This window comes from Schistocerca nitens, chromosome 6 (genome assembly GCF_023898315.1).
Source record: "Schistocerca nitens isolate TAMUIC-IGC-003100 chromosome 6, iqSchNite1.1, whole genome shotgun sequence".
Classification (NCBI taxonomy): Eukaryota; Metazoa; Arthropoda; class Insecta; order Orthoptera; family Acrididae; genus Schistocerca; species Schistocerca nitens.
This window is the reverse complement of record NC_064619.1, coordinates 126243985-126269158: the sequence shown is the minus strand read 5'-3', so window position 1 is coordinate 126269158 and position 25174 is coordinate 126243985. Positions and strand designations below refer to the sequence as shown.

Here is a 25174-nt window from a genome sequence, read left to right as displayed (position 1 = left end):
CTTCCCATGACTACTGCAAACCCAGCTGACCTTGGCTGCATCACCTCACTGCCTACCTGGACCTACCTGACGGGTTTCCACCTCCAGTATCCTTCCTGCCCCATCACAGTGCATTCCACATGCTTTGTCACCCAGCTAGCATTCACCGAGAGATAGACGTCTATCCATCAGCAATATCCTTGCACATGTGTGACATCTGAATGCACCACGCACCTTCTCACACACCCATGTACAATCTATGCCAGATCATTTCAGCGAGTTTCACCATACATTTAAAGATATGTACATCCATGTAACCCTTCTATTTGAGGCCTGGCTCTAGCAAGTATTGAGTAATGAGGGAAACTTTAGAGCTCTTCTAAAATTTAGAACTGATGCTGGAGACTTGCAACTAAAACATCACCCTGAGACCACTACAGTGAACGCCACTTACATAAGTAAAGCAACGTGTAACAAACTTAGTTCATGCTGTGAAACAGTGATGTTGTCGAGAATACTAGAAGAAATCAAAGATTCTCATTATTACAGCATAATCTTCAATGAGACTAGAGACATAGTGCACATCGCCCAACTGAGTTTAGCTGCAAGATACGTTGATGGTGACTGCAAATTACACGAAATATTTTTGGGTTTCGTTGACATCCATAAAGACAATGATTGTAGTGGAAACATTGATGATGGACCTCAGGAGAGTCAAGATGAGGAGCGTAGCATTACTGGTGAAATATTATGTTCTATGATTTTAAGGAGAATGGAAAGCCTTTCTCTGTCACTGGAAAACTGTGTGAGTTTTGGCTGTGATGGTTGCTCAGTTTTCAAGAGTCACCTAAAACACTCGCTGCAGTCACATTGTCAAATGAGATGGGTTGAGCAACGTGATGCTGTTATTCAATTTGCAGCCAATCTCAGAACAGTTTGCAATGTTCTTAAAGAAATACAGTGTTGGAGGGATAGAACAACGGCTACCAAAGCTGATATTCTCCTTTGAGCTCTCTCTAACTGTGAGCTTTTTATCACTCTGTTTACACTGAGTGACATTATGAACATAACACATCCAGTAAGCATAATCTTACAAGACCCTAGATTGGATGTCAAGATGGCAAAAGCAAAATTAGATTCGACGCTCAAGGTGTATGACGGCATGAGAGCTGATGTTGATAGCCACTTTCCTTGTATTGTTGAAGAGGTGAAGGCAGTTACGGAAGAGTTACACGTGGAGATGAGTGTTCCTGGTCTTATAGGCAGACAAAGACACAGTGAAAACAGTGATCATAATGATGATGCTATGACATATTGGAAAAGAATTGTTTTTATTCCAGCTGGACCATATTACGACTGACATGAGAGAATGTTTTGCTGAATAAAATATTTGTCATTTAAAATTCAGCATTCTTTTGCCCTCACAGCTACTGAAACATGATGGTAATGACCTGGTACATAAATTGAATCAGTGCTTAACTGAACTACCATTCTTTGAAGAAGAATCACTCTTTGAGATTAAAAAGAGACTAATACAAGCAAATGAGCATAAACACACTTAATGAACATGATTCTGTATGCAATCGTTGTCTGTTTGTCGTAGATCTGACTAACCTACTTTGCACACACTCCACAAAATATTTGCTTGTCTACCTACATCTACTGTTGCAGTAGAAAGAAGTTTTTCAACATTGTGTCATACAAAGACATGGCTGAGGTCAACAATGAAGGAGGATCGAGTTAATGACTTAGCTCTGTTGAACACTCACCCTGACATTGACTGTCTTATTGACGATGGAATTAACCAATTTTCCAGGAGGAATAGGTGCCTAGAATTAATCATTTAAGGAAGAGAACCACAATTGTAACTTTTTATGTCATAAGATGGTCTTGTCTTCTATATGTGTATAATCAGTTTAAATTAAACTTAAATTAAACTTTCTACCCCCATGAACCATGGACCTTGCCGTTGTTGGGGAGGCTTGCATGCCACAGCAATACAGATGGCCGTACTGCAGGTGCAACCACAACAGAGGGGTATCTGTTGAGAGGCCAGACAAACATGTGGTTCCTGAACAGGGGCACCAACCTTTTCAGTAGTTGCAGGGGCAACAGTCTGGATGATTGACTGATCTGGCCTTGCAACACTAACCAAAACGGCCTTGCTGTGCTGGTACTGCGAACGGCTGAAAGCAAGGGAAAACTACAGCCTTAATTTTTCCCGAGGGCATGCAGCTTTACTGTATGGTTAAATGATGATGGCGTCCTCTTGGGTAAAATATTCCGGAAGTAAAATAATCCCCCATTCGGATCTCCGGGTGGGGACTACTCAAGAGGACGTCGTTATCAGGAGAAAGAAAACTGGCGTTCTATGGAATGTCAGATCCCTTAATTGGGCAGGTAGGTTAGAAAATTTAAAAAGGGAAATGGATAGGTTGAAGTTAGATATAGTGGGAATTAGTGAAGTTCGGTGGCAGGAGGAACAAGACTTTTGGTCAGGTGAATACATGGTTATAAATACAAAATCAAATAGAGGTAATGCAGGAGTAAGTTTAATAATGAATAAAAAAATAGGAGTGCGGGTAAGCTACTACCAACAGCATAGTAATATTGTGGCCAAGATAGACACGAACCCCATGCTTACTACAGTTTATATGCCAACTAGCTCTGAAGATGATGAAGAAATTTATGAAATGTATGATGATATAAAAGAAGTTATTCAGGTAGTGAAGGGAGACGAAAATTTAATAGTCATGGGTGACTGGAATTCGAGAGTAGGAAAAGGGAGAGAAGGAAGCATAGTGGGTGAATATGGATCGGGGGAGAGAAATGAAAGAGGAAGCCATCTGGTAGAATTTTTCACAGAGCATAACTTAATCATAGCTAACACTTGGTTCAAGAATCATGAAAGAAGGTTGTATACATGGAAGAATCCTGGAGATACTAGAAGGTATCAGATAGATTATATAATGGTAAGACAGAGATTTAGGAAACAGGTTTTAAATTGTAAGACATTTCCAGGGGCAGATGTGGACTCTGACCACAATCTATTGGTTATGAACTGCAGATTGAAACTGAAGAAACTGCAAAAAGGTGGGAATGCAAGGAGATGGGACCTGGATAAACTGAAAGAACCAGAGGTTGTACAGAGTTTCAGGGAGAGCATAAGGGAACAATTGACAGGAATGGGGGAAAGAAGTACAGTAGAAGAAGAATGGGTAGCTCTGAGGGATGAAGTAGTGAAGGCAGCAGAGGATCAAGTAGGTAAAAAGACGAGGGCTACTAGAACTCCTTGGGTAGCAGAAGAAATATTGAACTTAATTGACGAAAGGAGAAAGTATAAAATTGTAGTAAATGAAGCAGGCAAAAAGGAATACAGACATCTCAAAAATGAGATCAACAGGAAGTGCAAAATGGCTAAGCAGGGATGGCTGGCTAGGGAACAAATGTAAGGATGTAGAGGCTTATCTCACTATGGGTAAGATAGATACTGCCTACAGGAAAATTAAAGAGACCTTTGGAGAAAAGAGAGCCACTTGTATGAATATCAAGAGCTCAGATGGAAACCCAATTCTAAGCAAAGAAGGGAAAGGTGGAAGGAGTACATAGAGGGTCTATACAAGGGTGATGTACTTGAGGACAATATTATGGAAATGGAAGAGGATGTAGATGAAGATGAAATGGAAGATACGATACTGCGCGAAGAGTTTGACAGAGCACTGAAAGACCTGAGTCGAAACAAGGCCCTGGGAGTAGACAACATTCCATTAGAACTACTGATGGCCTTGGGAGAGCCAGTCCTGACAAAACTCTACCATCTGGTGAACAAGATGTATGAGACAGGTGAAATACCTTCAGACTTCAAAAAGAATATAATAATTCCAATCCCAAAGGAAGCAGGTGTTGATAGATGTGAAAATTACTGAACTATCAGTTTAATAAGTCACAGCTGCAAAATACTACACGAATGGAAAAACTGGTAGAAGCCGACCTCGGGGAAGATCAGTTTGGATTCCGTAGAAATATTGGAACACATGAGGCCATACTGACCTTACGACTTATCTTAGAAGAAAGATTAAGGAAAGGCAAACCTATGTTTCTAGCATTTGTAGACCTAAAGAAAGCTTTGGACAATGTTGACTAGAATACTCTCTTTCAAATTCTGAAGGTGGCAGGGGTAAAATACAGGGAGCAGAAATCAGGTGGCAGTTATAAGAGTCGAGGGGCATGAAAGGGAAGCAGCAGTTGCGAAGGGAGTGAGACAGGGTTGTAGCCTCTCTCCGATGTTATTTAATCTGTATATTGAGCAAGCAGTGAAGGAAACAAAAGAAAAATTCGGGTAGGTATTAAAATCCATGGAGAAGTAATAAAAACTTTGAGGTTCGCTGATGACATTGTAATTCTGTCAGAGACAGCAAAGGACTTGGAAGAGCAGTTGAATGGAATGTATAGTGTCTTGAAAGGAGGATATAAGATGAACATCAACAAAAGCAAAACGAGGATAATGGAATGTAGTCAAATTAAGTCGGGTGATGTTGAGGGTATTAGATTAGGAAATGAGACACTTAAAGTAGTAAAGGAGTTTTGCTATTTGGGGAGCAAAATAACTGATGATGGTCGAAGTAGAGAGGATATAAAATGTAGACTGGCAAAGGGAAGGAAAGCGTTTCTGAAGAAAAGAAATTTGTTAACATCGAGTATAGACTTAAGTGTCAGGAAGTCATTTCTGAAAGTATTTGTATGGAGTGTAACCACGTATGGAAGTGAAACATGGACGATAAATAGTTTAGACAAGAAGAGAATAGAAGCTTTCGAAATGTGGTGCTGCAGAAGAATGCTCAAGATTAGATGGGTATCACATAACTAATGAGGAGGTGTTGAATAGGATTGTGGAGAAGAGAAGTTTGTGGCACAACTTGACTAGACGAAGGGATCAGTTGGTAGGACATGTTCTGAGACATCAAGGGATCACCAATTTAGTATTGGAGGGCAGCGTGGAGAGTAAAAATCGTAGAGGGAGACCAAGAGATGAATACACTAAGCAGATTCAGAAGGATGTAGGTTGCAGTAGGTACTGGGAGATGAAGAAGCTTGCACAGGATAGAGTAGCATGGAGAGCTGCATCAAACCAGTCTCAGGACTGAAGACCACAACAACAACAACAATGTGTTTTCTGTTACCACCATTCTTATGCTGCTAAGCATGAGCATTGCACTACTGTTCTAATGCACACTAGCCCAATATTTTTCCAATGTATGAGTGCCATCTCAACTGTTCGGTCCCTGTGGACTTCTGCAAATAACCTGATCCCTCACTAGACCACCCAGATATGAAAATCCTACCATTCAGGAGTTAGAACAGATCATTACATAAATCTTCATTTTCTCATTTGCTACCTCCTGCTGTCTGTAATAGAATATACGTGAAACAGTTACAGGCAGGTATAGTTAATAAATTACATAGACAATATGAGCTTCTAGGTTAAACACACACTCCAAAATCAGTATTTACCAATGACTGAAAGATTGGTAAAAGTGCTTAAACTCATGCAGCCATTATACAGTAGCAACACCAGTAGCTGAGTGGTCAGCATGACACAATGTCAATCCTAAGGAGCATGACAGAATGTCAATCCTAAGGGCCCGGGTTTGGAGATTTTCTCTGCTCAGAGACTGGGTGTTGTGTTGTCCTAATCATCACCATATCATCCCCATCGATGTGCAAGTTGCTGAAGCGGCATCAAATTGAAAGACTTGCACCCGTTGGGAGGCCCTAGTAACACAACGACAACACAAAACTGGCATGTAACAATTTAAATTACACCTTCCACTCATACTGAAGGATTTTAAAAATCCTTCAACTAAGTGCCACTCATCTGACAAAGGCACCTCCCTAAGGCCTTCCAGTTACAAAATGCCCACATCGTGCTTGCAGGTACCTGTGAAACCTTCTCTCCTCTCTCCAGAAGTGTCACACATTCCAACTGCCAACTACATTTCAAACATTCACCAGAGGACTGCATTCCACACATTTACTTAAGGTAAGGCTTAGAGGCTGTAGCACCACAAGTGCATTCTCACTATTGAGCCCACATGTTTACTCCCTTATAAAACCTGATGTAATTACTTTTGCTGTTTATTACTCTGGCACAGAAAGGAGCTAATTAGACAGCCACAAAAATAGCTTTATCATCTCCCCAGATATTTAAAGCCACTGATAAGCAACAAAACATTTGAAATGCAAACTGAAACACTTTCTGAATTAAAATTCTTTCAGTGTATGGTACAAAACATTTTTTAACCATTTTTGTAGGATGTAACTAATAAATTAAACTTAGATTAAGTTAATTTAGCTATAAATAGATGTTTCTGATATAAATGTTGAGCATGTAGTCATTTGTTCACTCAGTAAGTTAAGAAATTTATATTAGTCATGTAGGAAACGTGACTCTACTCTTTGATTTTTAGAAAGAAGCTCTCAACAACTGATCTAAACTTTCTGATTATGTGATCAGATTCCTTTAAGAAATAGATCAATTTTTGGATCTGTGTTTATGATTGACTTTTGTTTCCAGGTTTTCAAATGAGCTAGTGTATGTGGGACTGAGTTATTATGGTCCATCTCTTGGAAGTAATGAATACACAAGCTTCCTCTTGTCATCACTGGTTGAGATACCCAGCTATTTGGCGTGCTGGGTTGTTATGGATCACTGGGGCCGCAGGTGGCCATTGTGCATCAGCATGATTGTTAGTGGAGTGAGTTGCATTGTTACAGTGCTCCTGCCCACAGGTTAGCATTTATCTAATAAACAAATTATTTATAATTAATTATCTTCAACAATTTTTTAAGTTTTAGAGACTAAATGGATATATTGTTGAGTTTCACAGTCATTTGAAGAACTGCAAAATCCAAGCACAAGGGGCTAAGTGCAGCTGATGAAACTGCCTACTTTTAAAATTTTTTCTTCGTTTTACCATTTTAAAATATATTTGTCGGTGCCCACATGATTACCTTTTTGTATTCTTCTGTAGAATATCCACAGGTCTGAGCTAGCAGTTTCCATTGGTAATGAGAGTCATAGTCAGAGGTACATGAGCTGTCTTCAGCCTGGGATGTTCATTGCTGTATCTGACAGATCAGAAATTATTGACTTGCTTATCTGGAGTATATCTCTCCCCTCGATATCTTCTTTCTTCATTTTGTGGATTTTTACTCCTGTGCAACCTGATCTTCGCTTGAGATGAAATTGTGCTTATCTATTTCCTATACACTATGAAATAACAGAAGTCACTCTTTGAAGATGTACATATATTCTTACAACTCATACCATCTCAGAACATGCCATCTAACAATTTTTGCTTTATAGATCTGTCAATCACATCAAGTATCACAAATTAACAATGTTATGAAAAGGGTAGACTACTCACCATAAAGAAGACACTCTGAGTTGCAGACAGACACAACAAAAAGGCTTACACACTGAGCTTTTGGCCAAAACCTTTTTCAGGTAAGAAAGGAAAACACACACATTCACACAAGCAGGCACAACTCATGCACAAATGACCACTATCTCCAGCCACCTTCCCTACTTCAATCTTTGCATGCTCATTCCGTTTCATATTGTTTTGCAGTGTGATGCCTGAGTATTTAAATGATGTGACTGTGTCAAGCAGCACTACTAATGCTGTATTTGAACATTTTTCCTACTCATTTGAATTACATAAACTGTTGAATGTAATGAACAGAATAGGGACTGAGGGGAGAGATGGCATTATAATGAATATCTAGATAATTATTTGAATAGAATATAATAGAGGGAAACATTCCATGTGGGAAAAATATATCTAAAAACAAAGATGATGTGACTTACCGAACGAAAGTGCTGGCAGGTCGATAGACACACAAACAAACACAAACATACGCACAAAATTCTAGCTTTCGCAACCAACGGTTGCTTCGTCAGGAAAGAGGGAAGGAGAGGGAAAGACGAAAGGATGTGGGTTTTAAGGGAGAGAGTAAGGAGTCATTCCAATCCCGGGAGCGGAAAGACTTACTTTAGGGGGAAAAAAGGACAGGTATACACTCGCACACGCACCCATATCCAACCGCACATATACAGACACAAGCAGACATTTGTAAAGACTTTTTTCACCTTTATACACCAAATACAGAAAATAGAGCTACTGTAGCACTGTTTTTCCCATGATTTAAATACACATAGTTCACCTGTAGTGCTGCTCATGATGAAGGGTGGACTCAGGTTCATAATGAAATACAGTTTTATGATAGCCAAAGAAGTGGTGAAGACATCAGATGGTGAGTTTGGAATGAAGTTGTGGGAGAATAAGAGGATTTATTTTTTGATTTTGAATGGGCTTTGGAGGTGAAGCTGAAGTGAAATCACTACGAAATCGTTTGTCAAAAGCTATGGTGGAATTGATTACTTCTGAATTTTTTGCTTAAGTACACTACTGGCCATTAAAATTGCTACACCACACCACGAAGATGACGTGCTACAGACACGAAATTTAACCAACAGGAAGAAGATGTTGTGATATGCAAATGATTAGCTTTTCAGAGCATTCACACAAAGTTGGCACTGGTAGTGACAACTACAACGTGCTGACATACACAAACAGCATTTGACCGGCGTTGCCTAGTGAAATGTTGTTGCGATGCCTCATGTAAGGAGGAGAAATACGTACCATCACATTTCAGACTTTGATAAAGGTCGGATTGTAGCCTATTGCAATTGCGGTTTATCGTATCACGACATTGCTGCTCGCGTTGGACGAGATCCAATGACTGTTAGCAGAATATGGTATCGGTGGGTTCAGGAGGATAATACGGAATGCCGTGCTGGATCCCAATGGCCTCGTATAACTAGCAGTCGAGATGACAGGCATCTTATCCACATGGCTGTAACGGATCGTGCAGCCACGTCTTGATCCCTGAGTCAACTGATGCGGGCGTTTGCAAGACAACAAACATCTGCACGAACAGTTCAATGACGTTTGCAGCAGCATGGACTATCAGCTCAGAGACCATTGCTGCAGTTACCCTTGACACTGCATCACAGACAGGAGCGCCTGCGATGGCATACTCAATGACAAACCTGGGTGCACAAATGGCAAAACATCATTTTTTTGGATGAATCCAGGTTCTGTTTACAGCATCATAATGGTCACATCCGTGTTCGGCGACATTGCAGTGAACACACATTGGAAGCATGTATTCATCATCACCATATTGGCGTATCACCCGGCGTGATGGTATGGGGTGCCATTGGTTACACGTCTCGGTCACCTCTTGTTCGCATTGAGGGCACTTTGAACAGTGGACTTGACATTTCAGATGTGTTACGACCCGTGGCTCTACCCTTTATTCAATCCCTGTGAAACCCTACATTTCAGCAGGATAATGCACGACTGCATGTTGCAGGTCCTGTACGGGCCTTTCTGGATACAGAAAATGTTTGACTGCTGCCCTGGCCAGCACATTCTCCAGATCTCTCACCAATTGAAAACGTCTGGTCAATGGTGGCCGAGCAACTGGCTTGTCACAATATGCCAGTCACTACTCTTGATGAACTGTGGTCTCGTGTTGAAGCTGCATGGGCAGCTGTACCTGTACAAGCCATCCAAGGTTTGTTTGACTCAATGCCGAGGCGTATCAAGGCTGTTATTACGGCCAGAGGTGGTTGTTCTGGGTACTGATTTCTCAGGATCTATGCACCCAAATTGCGTGAAAATGTAATCACATGTCATTTCTAGTATAATATATTTGTCCAATGAATACCCATTTATCATCTGCATTTCTTCTTGATGTAGCAATTTTAATGGCCAATAGTGTAGATCATGATTTGAAAGTCTTACATCATTATTCTGAAATAAGCGCAATTTTCAGAACATGTAACACACTGCGAAGTTCTGATGTGTAGAACATATTTTTTTAGTAAACTGTACTGGAAAATCTTTCAATATCAAATAAATTTTCTGCTGAGACAGTCAGAAAAAAGATGGAAATATTTTGAACACAAAGCAACAGAAAGTACATTTGTTTTATAAATGACAAAGAACTTGAGCTATCAATGTGTTTGGATTTTAAAGTTAATTATTGTTCACAACACTTTTTACTCACACTTATAAATAAATTAATTTGAATAAATAACTTGATTTGTTATTTATGAATAACAAATAATAATTTTTATCTTTATTCATTGTTTGCCATTCTAATAAATTCTGCCCAAGTCTGATTGAGGGAGAACTGAAGAAAGATGAAAGTAATGAGGAGTAATGGAAATGAAATTAGTCAGAAATTGAGGGAAATGAGGTAAGTCAAAAACTGAACATCAAAATTGGTGAGCAAGATGTAGATGAAGTGAAGGAATTCTGCTACCTTGGAAGCAAAATGATGCATGACAGATGAAATAAGGAGGACATAAAAAGCAAACTAGAAAAGATGAAGAGGGAATTCTTGGCCAAAAGAAGTCTACTAGTATCAAATATTGGCCTTAATTTGAGGAAGAAAATTCTGAGATTGTATGTTTAGAGCACAGCATTGTAGGGAAGTGAATCATGGACCATGAGAAAATCAGAAAAGAAAAGAATTGAAGGGCTGAAATGTGGTGCTATAGAAGGATGTTGAAAATTAAATGAACTGAGAAGATAAAAAATGAGGATGTTCTGTGCAGAATCAGCAAGGAAAGGAACAAACGGAGAACACTGACAAGATGAAGGGACAGGGTGATAGGGCATACGTTAATACATCATGTAATAACTTCCATAGTTCTAAAGCAGGGTTTATACATGGCCAAGGAAAAAAAATTCCCTGATTTTGCCTGGTTAAAAACACACTTTCTCCCAGATGAAAATACACTTTTTCCATGATGAGTGACAGTACACTTTTCCTCGTAACTGTAAAACTTATCAATCCATTGAATTGTTGTGGTTTTATACTTCGGTGTAGATTTTACCGGCACTTTAGAAATCAAAACTCAGGGAGAAAAACATGTTTGGACAGATGTCTGATGTGCAGCAAGATGTACACTGCATGTTTTTGTATTACAAAAGTATAAATTTGAATTCCACTAAACACCGCATGTTAGTCTCCGAGGCATTGAAATCGAAATTGTGATGCACTTTTGTCATCCTGTCACAGCTCATGTCACGTGATCTTGCCATCTGATAACAACGGATATTCAGAGCATAGGACATGTGATTTAGTCAGCCAATAGCAACATCACTGTTAAATAGTGTGAACACACAAATAGGAAAAGTTAATGGTTTAAATTAATATACACAGTGTTGCCACAAGAAAAGAAAAAAAGCTTTCACATATAATACTGGTCTCAAAGATTAATAAGCTGCAAGAGAAGCTAAGCTTTCAAATGTAATGTTGATGTTTTTTGCACATATTACACTTTTAAGACACATCACACACATGTGCCAGTAAAATTTTTAATGACAACATAAATGTCTGATCTTCTGGGTTTGAAATTATTCTAAATGGTCATCCTCAAAGAGTTGATTTTTAAATGAGAGTCAAATGCTCTGTGATTTAAGAAATTCATCATACATTCTCTCATGTAGTTCATCTTGAGTAAAAGGAAATTCACTTTGAAAGTAATACTTTTCAAACAACCATTATTTTCCGACTTGTTAGAAATAGGTTCGTTTCAGTAGTTGCCAGAGAGTGTCTGATAACAGGAGTCACCGCACTTGCACAGCTACGATGAAGCAGGAAGTCTGTATGTCCATACATGCAAAACATTAAAAGATCTTACATTATGTCATAAAAGAAACAAGACATTAGAGAATACTCCAAGAGCATCAGAATTTCATGAACCATATTAAATGCATAATTTGGCTTAAGTACATATTCAAATGTCCAGATTTGGATGCACATTTTCTTGGAGTACCAGTACTGTATTATCTCATGTTTGTGGCATAATGCCATATGTGCTAAAAGATGAAAATGTGCACTTGAAATGCAGCAAACAGATGAAACTAGCCAATAGTGTGGAATTAAACACTTTGTTATAAATAAATTGACTGCCTCAGTGGAAAAGATTAATAAAAGCCAAATTTCTCTAGCAAACCAACAAAAATACCTTCATTGTTCTGCAAGGCAATTAATGCTTGACTGTCAGAAAGTTGGAAATAAAATAAAATCTGAAATTAATAACATATTTTAGCCTTCTGTAATTATGTGAATGTATTTTAATTCACTTGATGGCTCCCAGCCACAGAAATCCGTTTTGTTTTCATTTGACATGAGAGCAATAAACAAAGGGAAACAGCAAATTCATTAAATGCAGACTATTCAGAAAGATGTGTGCTACAAAATAAACATATTTTTGAAAAGTAAATTTTTAAAATTTTTGACGTCATACCTCAAACGCTTGAAGGAGGGGGAGCGGGAGGGCGCCACTACCTAGTATTGGCCCATATCGGAAATATCATAGATCCAGGGCTGATGCACAGAGCAGTCTGAGTGGAGACTACCCACTTCCCCACTAGAACTCAGACTGCTTTGTGCATCAGCCCCAGATCTGTGCTATTTCTGAACTGGGCCAATTCTTGGTAGTGGTGCCCTCCCGCTCCCCCTCCTTCGAGCATTTGAGGTCCAACGCCAAAAATTTTAAAAATTTACTTTTCAAAAATATGTTTATTTTGTAGCACACATCTTTCTGAAGAGTCTGATACATTGTCATATGTGTTCAATGTGGTTTGGTCTTAAGTGTGACAAAGTACAGTGCCATGCTTCTTCACGCAGCATTCTTCTATCGCATCTTATTATATTTTGCTCTGTGGAATTCAAACATGTAATATTTTGTAATGGGCACCATAAACTATATTCAGGACAGTGGAAATTAAAATGTCCCATTTCCTGCTCCCAGTTGGCCAGTTTGACATCCTGCCCATTATAAAAAAAAATGTCGCAGTTAATATTGGACAGGATTATCAGGATTATTTGTAACGGGGAGAACAAGAACTCTTCAGAAATTTTGCACTCTTTATTGCCTATTAGCTAATAACTTGCTGTTTTGTATGACATAAAATTAAATATAGGATACATAAAACCAGTAGAGACAAGCAAGACAGTACACATTTCGTCAATCCTAAAGTCCTAGCATTTTTCTGTCTCTAATCTTGCTACAGCTTTACATGGCATGCTTTCCTTTCTGGGAAAGAATCTATTACCTCATAAAAGTCTGTCAAACGTTTTGCTACATGAAAAAACGAAATGTATTATGTCACTGTCTGCTAGATAAAATGAAATAGGCCTGCCTAATATTGCTTTAGTTGTAACATACACCAAATAAATGAGACTGTTTTGGCACAAATGGTCATTTTTGTACCACAACAGAATATAATTCACGAAGTACCAATATCAAGTGGCTATTTGGCCTATAACAAGCAAAAAGTTTTATGTTAGGAAATAGCTTCACATTTCATTCATATGCTCCAGCTTCTGAAGCATGAAATTGAAAAGTAGTAGTACGAAATTATTCTATAAATTTGGAATCATCCTATTCTTCCATAATTTGTGTGATGTCCCTGTTTATTTTCCTTCCTCATTCTAACAAACAATGTTGTCACCTCTAATACTGTAACTATTCCTGCCAGCACCAAAACATTTCCTCCTCCCACAATCACCGGTTTAGTTATCCTATGTTTTTTTCTCTGGTGAGGGGTTATTACATGTTCACACAACATGTTTTCCACACTACTCCCAGAAAAGAACTTAGCAGCTGCTAGCCAGCAACTGTACAACTGGTCCTTACTAGTGTAACGGTCTGGCCAAAAGTTTTGTCAAAACTTTGTTTTCTTGGGTACACCGAGAAGATAATACGTAACCTTTGTTACCTGTTATTCCTGGTAGTCATTTATTTCCACTCTGGTAGTATGAATGTATGGATTTTGCTAATATTATAACAACACAGATCATTTGCAAACCCAGTCAACCACATAAACAGCGACTGGCATTGACCTGTTCAGATTTATTCTGCTCAGTTGGTATAACCCCATCCCCTTTTCTGCAGGAAAGTTTATTTATAGATGTGACAAGGATTCCCCTGATAGAGAGGTATCACATACACTATGCACACATTCAAAAATCAACTGATGATTCATTCAGCAATCAACTTCGAATTCGTTCAAAAATCAATAGGGATGCGTTTCAAAATCATATGAGTAATCGATAGACCAACATGTGCTGGATGCTAGGCACTTTGTGAAACAAGGTCTTTTTCATCAAGAATATGAATTTAGCACCCCCCTACCCCCGAGAAACGCCACCCAGGACAGATAAACTGGTTTGCTCCGCGCTCCTAGATCCGGGCCTGTTGCACATGCGCGTGAATCTGGCAGCTTAGGTGTGCCAGCAAAATTTTTCTGGGTAGCATCTGGCTTGCTTGCTGCTATTGCCTATAAAGCTAACTGCCACACTTCTGTAGCCAGAAACAGGAGAAGGTACTAATCATATGTGACTCAACTGGGCATGCCCATGAGCTGGCTTGTAACAGCTCAAATGAATCTAATGTAAGCCGTTGTTGTCACACTCATCGGAGGCAATTTCTTCTTATGAAGCATTGCATAGTCTTCTTAAAGCCTTTGACACATTTTGCTGTTGCCTGATGCTTGTATGAGCACTGTGTTTTGTTGTTGTATGTAGCACATTTCCTTTGCATCTTACGTTTTACTTTTGTTTTCTTTTTCTCTCGTTCGTGTTTTATTGCTGCAGTATTATTCTGCAGTACCAAGATACAGTGTATCATTTGTTAGAGTATTGGTTCTTAACAGTCAAAGTTACAAAAATTTAACTGAAAACTAAAACAATTATAAAAAATTCCCTTGATATTCCTGGTTTTCTCCCGAATGAAAAAATTCCCAGGTTTTTCCTGGATCTCCCAGTTGTCCCGGGTTGTATACAGCCTGTAAAGAGGACAGTAGAGGGTAAAAACTGTAGGCGAAGATAGAGATTGGAACGTAGGTCAAGTGCTTCTCTGAAATGAAGAGGGCCCCCCCCCCTCCCCCCACCTCATCCTTGAACACATGCCTTTTTATTAAAAAAAAGAAAAAGAAAAGAAACAATGGCAGGTAATTTTGCAGATCACTTTTACTACCTTCTTGTAAACAGGTGTGGCCTGTGCTTCCTTCTAATATGTAACCTTGTTCAGTTCTAATGATTTTTATGTATTTCTCAAGGCCATCAACACCAGTATTTATATCATTTAGTTTTACAGTGGTGCAAGAAAGAGACTAGGGCATTATTTCTGTAAAAGCTGAAACTGACAACAGGAACCATTAAGGAATAAATGTACTGTGAAGGAAGTGTAAGAATTCCAAGATACATGAAGAGTTATCTGTAACATGCACAGCAATCCACTTCACACAGTATTTATTTATTTATTTACACGTCAAGTTCCATAGGATCAAATTGAGGAGCAAATCTCCAAGGTCATGGAACATGTCAGTACATGAAATTACAACATAAAAGTAATAACAGATAAAAGTAAATGTTCATGAACCTGAAAAAAGTCAGACCATAAGTTTAAGTAAACGCTATCAGTAATACAATAAGAATCAGCTTAATTTCTCAAGGAACTCCTTGACAGAATAGAAGGAGTGACCCATGAGAAAACTCTTCAGTTTTGATTTGAAAGCGCATGGATTACTGCTAAGATTTTTGAATTCGAGTGGCAGCTTATTGAAAATGGATGCAGCAGTATTCTGCACACCTTTTTGCACAAGAGTTAAGGAAGTCTGATCCATATACAGGTTTGATTTCTGCCGAGTATTAACCGAGTGAAAGCTGCTTATTCTTGGGAATAAACTAATATTGGTAACAAGAAATGACAATAAGGTATATACATACTGAGAGGCCAATGTCAAAATACCCAGACTCATGAACAGAGGTTGACAAGACGTTCATGAACGCACACCACTTATTGCCCGAATCGCCCGTTTCTGAGCCAAAAATATCCTTGTAGAATGGGAAGAGTTACCCCAAAATATAATACCATATGACATAAGCAAATGAAAATAAACAAAGTAGGCTAATTTTCGTGTCAAAGTACCGCTCACCTTTGATACCATTCGAATAGTAAAAATGGCAGCATTAAGTCTGAACAAGATCCTGAATGTGGGCTTTCCACAACATCTTACAATCTATCTGAACACCTAGAAATTTGAACTGTTCAGTTTTCTAATCATATGCCTGTTCTGTGAAATTAAAACGTTAGGTTTTGTTGAATTGTGTGTTAGAAACTGTAAAAACTGAGTCTTACTGTGCTTTAACATTAGTTTATTTTCTACAAGCCATGAACTGAGGTCATGTACTGCACTATTTGAAACTGAGCCAATGTTGCACACAGCATCCTTTACTATCAAGCTAGTGTCAGCAGCAAACAGAAATATTTTAGCGTTACCCATACTACTAGAGGGCATATCATTTATATAAATAAGGAACAGGAGCGGCCCCAGCACTAATCCCTGGGGCACCCCCCACTTGACAGTACCCCACTCAGATCCCACCTCACAGCCATTATCAACACTGTGAATAATGACCTTTTTGCTGCCTGTTGCTAAAGTAAGAGGCGAACCAATTGTGAGCAACTCCCCGTATTCCGTAATGGTCCAACTTCTAGAGCAATATTTTGTGATCAACACAATCAAATGCCTTAGTTAAATCAAAAAATATGCCAAGCATTCGAAACTTTTTGTTTAGCCCATCCAGTATCTCACAGAGAAAAGAGAATATAGCATTTTCAGTTATTAAATGACTTCTAAAGCTGAACTGTACATTTGATAGCAGATCGTATGATATAAAATGATCAATTATTCTTACATACACAGCCTTTTCAATAACTTTTGCAAATACTGATGGCATAGAAATAGGTCTAAAATTATCTACATTATCCCTTTCTCCCTTCTTATAAAGCGGCTTTACTACTGAGTACTTTAATCGCTCAGGAAAGTACCATTCCTAAAGGAAAAATTACAAATATGGCTAAATACAGGGTTAACATGTGCAGCACAGTACTTTAATATTCTGCTAGACACTCCATCATAACCATGAGAGTCCTTAGTCTTCAGTGATTTAATTATTGACTCAATCTTCCTCTTGTCTGTATCACAGAGGAGTATTTCAGACATCAATCTCGGAAAGGCATTTGCCAAGAAAGTTAAATGATTTCCTGTAGAAACTAAATTTTATCTAATTCACCAGCAATGCTCAATAAATGGTTGTTAAATACCGGAGATATATGTGATTTATCAGTAACAGAAATATTTTTACTGCGAACTGACTTTATATCGTCGACCTTGTGCTGCTGACCAGACACTTCCTTCACAACTGACCATATGGTTTTAATTTTATCCTGTGAATTAGCTATTCGATTTGCATACCACATACTCTTTGCCTTCCTAATAACATTTTAAGCACCTTACAATACTGTTTTTAATGGGCTACTGTAGCTTGATTGTGACTACTTCTAACATTTTGATATAATTCCCACTTTGTTCTACATGATATCCTTATCCCACTAGTCAGCCACACAGGCTGCCCATTACTGCTAGTACCCTTTTTAGAATGTTCTAATGGAAATCAACTCTCAAAGAGCACGAGAAATGTGTTATGGAAAGCATTGTATTTATCATCTATGTTATTGGCTCTATAAACATCCTGCCACTCTTGTTCCTTAACAAGTTTTAAAAAACTCTCAACTGCTGTTGGATTAACTTTCCTACATAGTTTGTGATTAAATATGACATTGGTTTGAGTACAAAAACCTTTTAGTGTTAAAATTTGTGCATCATGGTCTGAAAGGCCATTCATGCTTTTACTAACAGAATGCGCATCTAGTAATGAAGTATGAATAAAAATATTGTCTATGACTGTGCTACTGCTCCCATGCACCCTAGTCAGAAAAAACACAGTTTGCATCAGATCATATGAATTTAGGAGATCTACCAACATCCTTTTTCTTGCACAATCATATACAAAATTAATATTGAAGTCACCACATATAACTACTTTCTGGTACTTCCTACAAAGTGAATCAAGAACCCTCTTTAGCTTGAGCAGAAATGCTCTGAAGTCATAGTTAAGGGACCTATAAATAACAACAATTAGAAGTTTAGTTTCACTAAATTCAACTAACACTGCACAACTTTCAAATATCTGTTCAGTGCAATGTCGTGATATGTCTGTGTACTCAAATGGAATACTGTTTTTTACGTACAGAGCCACTCTCCCACCCCACAAGGAACTCCTTGAGAAACAGCCAGCTAGTCTGTAGCCTGGTAAAGGAAGCCTCTGAATTATCATATTATTTTAAGGGGTGCTCTGATATACCAATAATTTCAGAGTCAACATCTATTAGCAGTTCACTAACTTTATCTCTAATACCTCTTATATTTTGATGAAATATGCTAATTTCTTCTCTACTTGGAAACATTACATCCTCTGGAGGTGAGCCCATTGTTAGAGGGACTTCGTTTAAGCAGGTATACCTATTAGCTGACTTCAATCTAAAATAGGTGCAGCTCTAACACCAACTACTACTGTTTTATTTGGCTCAAAAAATGGTTCAAATGGCTCTGAGCACTATGGGACTCAACTGCTGAGGTCATTAGTCCCCTAGAACTTAGAACTAGTTAAACCTAACTAACCTAAGGACATCACAAACATCCATGCCCGAGGCAGGATTCGAACCTGCGACCGTAGCGGTCTCGCGGTTCCAGACTGCAGCGCCTTTAACCGCACGGCCACTTCGGCCGGCTGTTTTATTTGCTGAATACATACTTTACTAATTTAAGTGCATTGTCCCAGATGCTAATTCTGTAAGACATCAAGAAGTGAAAAGAAGCCAACACCCTTGTCTTTGAGTCAACACAGTGCACAATTATTTTAAGTGCAAAACAAACACGTTTGGCTTTCAAGAAGTAAATTGTGAAGCATTCAACAACTGATGTAGCAACATATTATCAAAAGATCTTTCACATAAGCCATAGTTATTCTGATGATATTTAAATGTGGTTAGTGGCACCAAAGTTAGTGTTGATACACACATGGATGAGACAGGAAGTGTAGTTGAGGTTAGCAAAGTAAAAGCATAAATGATGAAGTTCTTTCTCAGATGTTCCTTTGCATAGAAAAATCTATAAGTATTACACAATTTAATTCTAACTTCACTGAAAATATGAATGAAATAGGTCTTAGTGTCTGTGGTGTTCAGGGACAACTGAAATTGTAAAAACTGCACAAAGCTCCAGGCGCCAGTGGAAACCCTGTAAGATTCTATACCACCAGTCCTCTGATTCTTTAAAGAACCAAACTCCCATGTATAAAATAGCTTCAGACACCTGATTGAAAATGAATTAATGTCCCACCACTGCTTAAATTTTGATTAATAATCAAAATTGGTGGCCGAAGGCTTCCGGCATAAGAAGTTACCCCGGCATAAGAAGTCACCTTCATTCTGACAACTGTCCTGTTACAGAGGGTGAAGGAGTAGGCAGAGGCTCAGGGCACTCTCTTGTCCTTGGGGTGGGAAACTGCTCCTAAAGATGGAAGAATCTGCAGTGATCAATGGCATGAGGTTACAGAAGGCAATAGAAACCACTGCATTAAAGACACATTATGTGAATCCACAGGACAAGAGGCCTGTAATTGAAAAAGTGTCATGATGATCTCTCCACTGACAAAAGATTCCAGAATGTTCCCCCTTCAGATCTCCAGAAGGGTACTGCCAAGGTGGAGGTGACCATGAGAAAAAGATTGAATAACTGACGAAAGGACAATGTTCTACAAGTGGGGTGAGGAATGTCAAAAGCTTGAATGTAGTAGGTAAGCTAGAAAATGTGAAAAGGGAAATGCAAAGGCTCAATCTAGATATAGTAGGGGTCAGTGAAGTGAAATGGACAGAAGATAAGGATTTCTGGTCAGATGAGTATAGTGTAATATCAACGGCAGCAGAAAATGGTATAACGGTAGTAGGATTTGTTATGAATAAGAAGGCAGGGCAGAGAATGTGTTACTGTGAACAGTTCAATGATAGGGTTTTTTATCAGAATCAACAGCAAACTGACAATGGCATTGATAGTTCAGGTATACATGCCAATGTCCCAAGTTGAAGATGAGATAGAGAAAGTATATGAAGATATTGAAAGGGCAATACAGTATCTGAAGGGAGACAAAAATCTAATAGTCATGGGGGAATGGAATGCAGTTGTAGGGGAAGGAGTAGAAGAAAAGGTTACAGGAGAATAAGGGCTTGGGACAAAGAATGAGAGAGGAAAAAAAATGAGTTCTGTAATAAATTTCAGCTAGTAATAGCGAATACTCTGTTCAGGAACAACAAAAGGAGGAGCTATACTTGGAAAAGGCCAGGTGATATGGAAAGATTTCAGTTATGTTACACCATGGTCAGACAGAGATTCTGAAATCAGATACTGGATTGTAAGACATACTCAGGAGCAGATATACACTCAGAGCACAATGTAATAGTGATGAAGAGTAGGCTGAAGTTTAAGAGATTAGTCAGGAAGGATCAGTATGCAAAGAAGTAGAATACAGAAGTACTAAGGAATGATGAGATACTCTTGAATTTCTCTAAGGCTATAGATGCAACAATAAAGAATGGTTCAGTAGGCAGTACAGTTGAAGAAAAATGGACATCTCTAAAATGGGCAATGACAGAAGTTGGGAAGAAAATCATAGGTACAAGGACGGTACCTGTGAAGAAAGTATGGGAAACAGAAGAAACACTTCACTTAATCAATGAAAGAAGAAAGAGGAACAGCAAATTCAGGAATACAGAAATACAAGTCAATGCAGAATGAAATAAATAGGAAGTGCAGGGGAGCTAAGATGAAATGGCTGCATGAGAACTGTGAAGAAATAAATGACTGTTGGAAGGACTGACTCAGCATATAGGAAAGTTAAAACAGCCTTCAGTGAATTTAAAAGTGAGGGTGTTGACATTAAAGGTGCAATGGGAATTCCACTGTTAATTGCAGAGGAGAGTGGATAGGTGGAAAAAGTACACTGAAGGCCTCTATGAGGGAGAAGACTTGTCTGACGTCATAGAAGAAGAAACAGGAGTCGATTTAGAAGAGATGGGGGATCCAATAATAGAACCAGAATTTATAAGAGCTTTGCAGGACTTAAAATCAAATAAGGCAGAAGGGATAGATAACATTCCATCAGAATTCCTAAAATCATTGGAAGAATTAGCAATAAAATGACTACTCATGTTGGTGTGTAAAATGTATGAGTGTAGCGACATACCATTTGACTTTCAGAATAATATGATCCACGTAATTCTGAAGCCTACAAGAACTGTCAAGTGTGAGAATCATCACAAAATTAGCTGAAAAGTTCATGCATCCAAGTTGCTGACAAGAATAATGTACAGAAGAATGGAAAAGAAAACGGAGGATGTGTTAGGTGACAATCAGTTTAGCCTTAGGAAAAGCAAAAGCATCAGAGAAGCAATTCTGATATTGCAGTTGATAATGGAAGCAAGACTACAGAAAAATCGAGACACATTTATAGGGTCCGTCAACCTGGGAAAAGCCTTCAACAATTTAAAATGGTTCAGGATGTACAAAATTCTAAGAAAAATAGGAGTAAGCTATAGGCAGAGGCAGATAATATACAATACGTACCAAAGCCGAGAGGGAATAATAAGAGTGGATGACCAAGCATGAAGTGCTCAGGTTATAAAGGGTGTAAGACAGGGATGTAGTCTTTCACCCCTACTGTTCGATCTGTATATTTATGAAACAATGATGGAAATAAAAGCGAGATTCAGGAGTGTGGCTAAAATTCAAGGTGAAAGGATATCAATGATATGATTCACTGATGACATTGTTATCCTGAGTGAAACTGAAGAAGAATTACATGATCTGCTGAATGGGAACAGTCTAATGAGTACAGAATATGGACTGAGAGCAAATCAGAGAAAGACAAAAGTAATGAGAAATACCAGAAATGAGAACAGGGAGAAACTTAACATCAGGATTGATGGCCATGAAGTAGAAGTTAAGGAATTCTACTACCTAGGCAGCAAAATAACCAACACTGCCAAAAAGGGCATTCCTGGCGAGGAGAAGTCTACTAGTATCAAACATAGGCTTTAATTTGAGGAAGAAATTTCTGAGAATGTATGTTTGGAGCACAGCATTGTATGGTAGTAAAACATGGACTTTGGGAAAAATGGAACAGAAGAGATTGTATGGCAGTAAAACATGGACTTTGGGAAAAAAAGGAACAGAAGAGAATCAAAGCATTTGAGATGTAATTCTGCAGGAGAATGTTGAAAATTAGGTGGACTGATAAGTTAAGGAATGAGAAGGTTCTGCGCAGAATCAGAGAGGAAAGGAATATGTGGAAAACACTGACAACAAAGAAGGACAGGATGACAGGACATCTGTTAAGGCATCCGGGAATGACTTCCATGGTAATAAAGGGAGTGTTGAGGGGCAAAAACTGTAGAGGAAGACAGAGATTGAAATTCATTCAGCATATATTTGAGGACATAGGTTGCAAGTACTACTCTGAGATGAAGAGGTTGGTACAGAAGAGGAATTCATGGCAGACCACATCAAACCAGTCAGAAGACTGATGACTCAAAAAAAAAAAAAAGTGCCAAATCTTAGCTGTTATGCACATAAGTGACAAAAAAGTTTGGACAAGGTTTGGAAGTCGCTAGATGTTCTCACTGGATGAATATAGTTTAAGTAATTTGTGCTCATTTGAACTAAAAGCTAGTTTTTCATTAATCTTAATGTTTATGACATTATATCCCCTGAACTACGTACCATACAATGATATAATTTTGCAGGTACATTCAGTGATATATGTAGATACCATCTTCAAAGTACATTGCAAGTAGAGTTAGTAGTTGTGTTGTTGTGGTCTTCAGTCCAGAGACTGGTGTGATGCAGCTCTCCATGCTACTCTATCCTGTGCAAGCTGCTTCTTCATCTCCCAGTACCTACTGCAAACTACATCCTTTTGAATCTGCTTAGTGTATTCATCTCTTGGTCTCCCTCTACAATTTTTACCCTCCACGCTGCCCTCCAATACTAAATTGGTGATCCCTTGATGCGTCACAACATGTCCTACCAACCGATCCCTTCTTCTAGTCAAGTTGTGCCACAAACTTCTCTTCTCCCCAATTCTATTCAATACCTCCTCATTAGTTATGTGATCTACCCATCTAATCTTCAGCATTCTTCTGTAGCACCACATTTCGAAAGCTTCTATTCTCTTCTTGTCCAAACTATTTATCATCCATGTTTCACTTCCATACATGGCTACACTCCATACAAATACTTTCAGAAAAGTTAGTAGTAAAGAGCAGATAAAGTAAAATGTCATGCCCAATGTTGAAGTTTCACTGTCCACTATTTTAGGCAGACTCTAGTTTTTCACGCATCTAAATGTCTGTGACAACATATCTCCTGAAATTTTGTGTCACACAATCATATGATTTTGCAGGAACATTCAGTCGTGCATTTCGGATACTGTATGCATACTGTGTTGCAAATGGAGTGGTAACAATGAAGTAATAAGTTAAAACATAATGTCTGATGTTGCTGTAGTTTTACTGCATGAGCAGTGAAAATGTAGTTAGCAATAAACTTTTTTTATTTCGTCATTTGTTGTGGGGGTTGTTGGTGAGAGAATGATTCATAAAGGTTTGAATTATGTGCAAAATTTGGTGGAAGTCACTAAGTGCTCTCATTATCAGATGAGAATGAAAGTCCAGGTATTTGTGGACTATAAGTCAATGCTGCCCCAAGACAAATACATGGTTTCTAACTATAATATTTGTCTTATTGTGTTAAACTTTTAATATAAGGTTATACCTATTAATGAGTAGATTATTAAAGCATTTCAGATTTTAAATTTGGTCAATAATTATGTAGAACATTGAAAATCAGCTTTTTGTCACCCCTGGAAGCCATTAGATAGACATTAGATAGACTATGCTGTGACTGGTTCATGCTTCAGGATAGTCACTTAGTAATATTTGTGGCTATGTTAATCTCTCCTTTAGCCACAATATACCATAGAATGCATGAACAAAACCCCATGCCCAAGGATGGTAGAAAGCACAGATCACACTCATCTACAAGACGGGTAGCAGAAATCATGTAAAAAATCTGTTGTCCAATATCTGTGACATACATTTGTTGTAGAGTCTTAAAACATTTTCTGAGCTCAAATGTAATGAGATATCTGAGACAAATTAACCACCTCAGTGCCAACCATAATGGGTTTAGAGAATGATGAGCATGTGAAATGCAACTTGCACTGTTCTCACATGACATGCTGAAAGTCATGGATCAAGGGAGTGAGGTAGGTGCCGTATTTCTTGATTTCCAAAAAGAATTTGGCTTGGTACCATACCTACACTTATTATCAAAAGTATGATCATAAGTGGTATCAAGTGAAATTTGTGACTGAACTGATTATTACTTGGTAGATAGGACACAGCATGTTATCTGGATGAAAGTCATCAACAGATGTGAAAGTAACTTCAGGTGTGCCCCAGGAAAGGGTGTTTGAATCCTTGCTGTTCGTGTTGTTGGTGGCATTTTGCAGAGGCTGCAGTTATGTGCAAAGAACTACTCACAGTCTGTAAAAATCTGCAGAAATATTCATTCAGATCTGGAACAGATTTCAGAGTGCTTTAAAGATTGGCAACTTACGTTAATATTAAGAAGTGTAAAATTGTGCAATGGAGAAGAAGTAAAAACTTTGAGGTTCGCCGATGACATTGTAATTCTGTCAGAGACAGCAAAGGACTTGGAAGAGCAGTTGAACGGAATGGACAGTGTCTTGAAAGGAGGATATAAGATGAACATCAACAAAAGCAAAACGAGGATAGTGGAATGTAGTCAAATTAAATCGGGTGATGCTGAGGGGATTAGATTAGGAAATGAGACACTTAAAGTAGTAAAGGAGTTTTGCTATTTAGGGAGTAAAATAACTGATGATGGTCGAAGTAGAGAGGATATAAAATGTAGACTGGCAATGGCAAGGAAATCGTTTCTGAAGAAGAGAAATTTGTTAACATCGAGTATAGATTTAAATGTCAGGAAGTCGTTTCTGAAAGTATTTGTATGGAGTGTAGACATGTATGGAAGTGAAACATGGACAATAACCAGTT

The 25174-nt window shown here is 38.4% G+C and overlaps 1 protein-coding gene across 3 annotated transcripts in view; it reads left to right on the top strand.

The window, feature by feature from the left end:
• LOC126262859 (carcinine transporter) overlaps positions 1-25174 on the top strand; it is a 452804-nt gene that overhangs the window by 353938 nt on the left and 73692 nt on the right. For all 3 annotated transcript variants that reach the window (XM_049959724.1, XM_049959725.1, XM_049959726.1), the window contains exon 9: positions 6554-6768. In XM_049959724.1, the coding sequence (XP_049815681.1) occupies positions 6554-6768 (215 nt within the window). The remainder of the gene's footprint in view (positions 1-6553; positions 6769-25174) is intronic.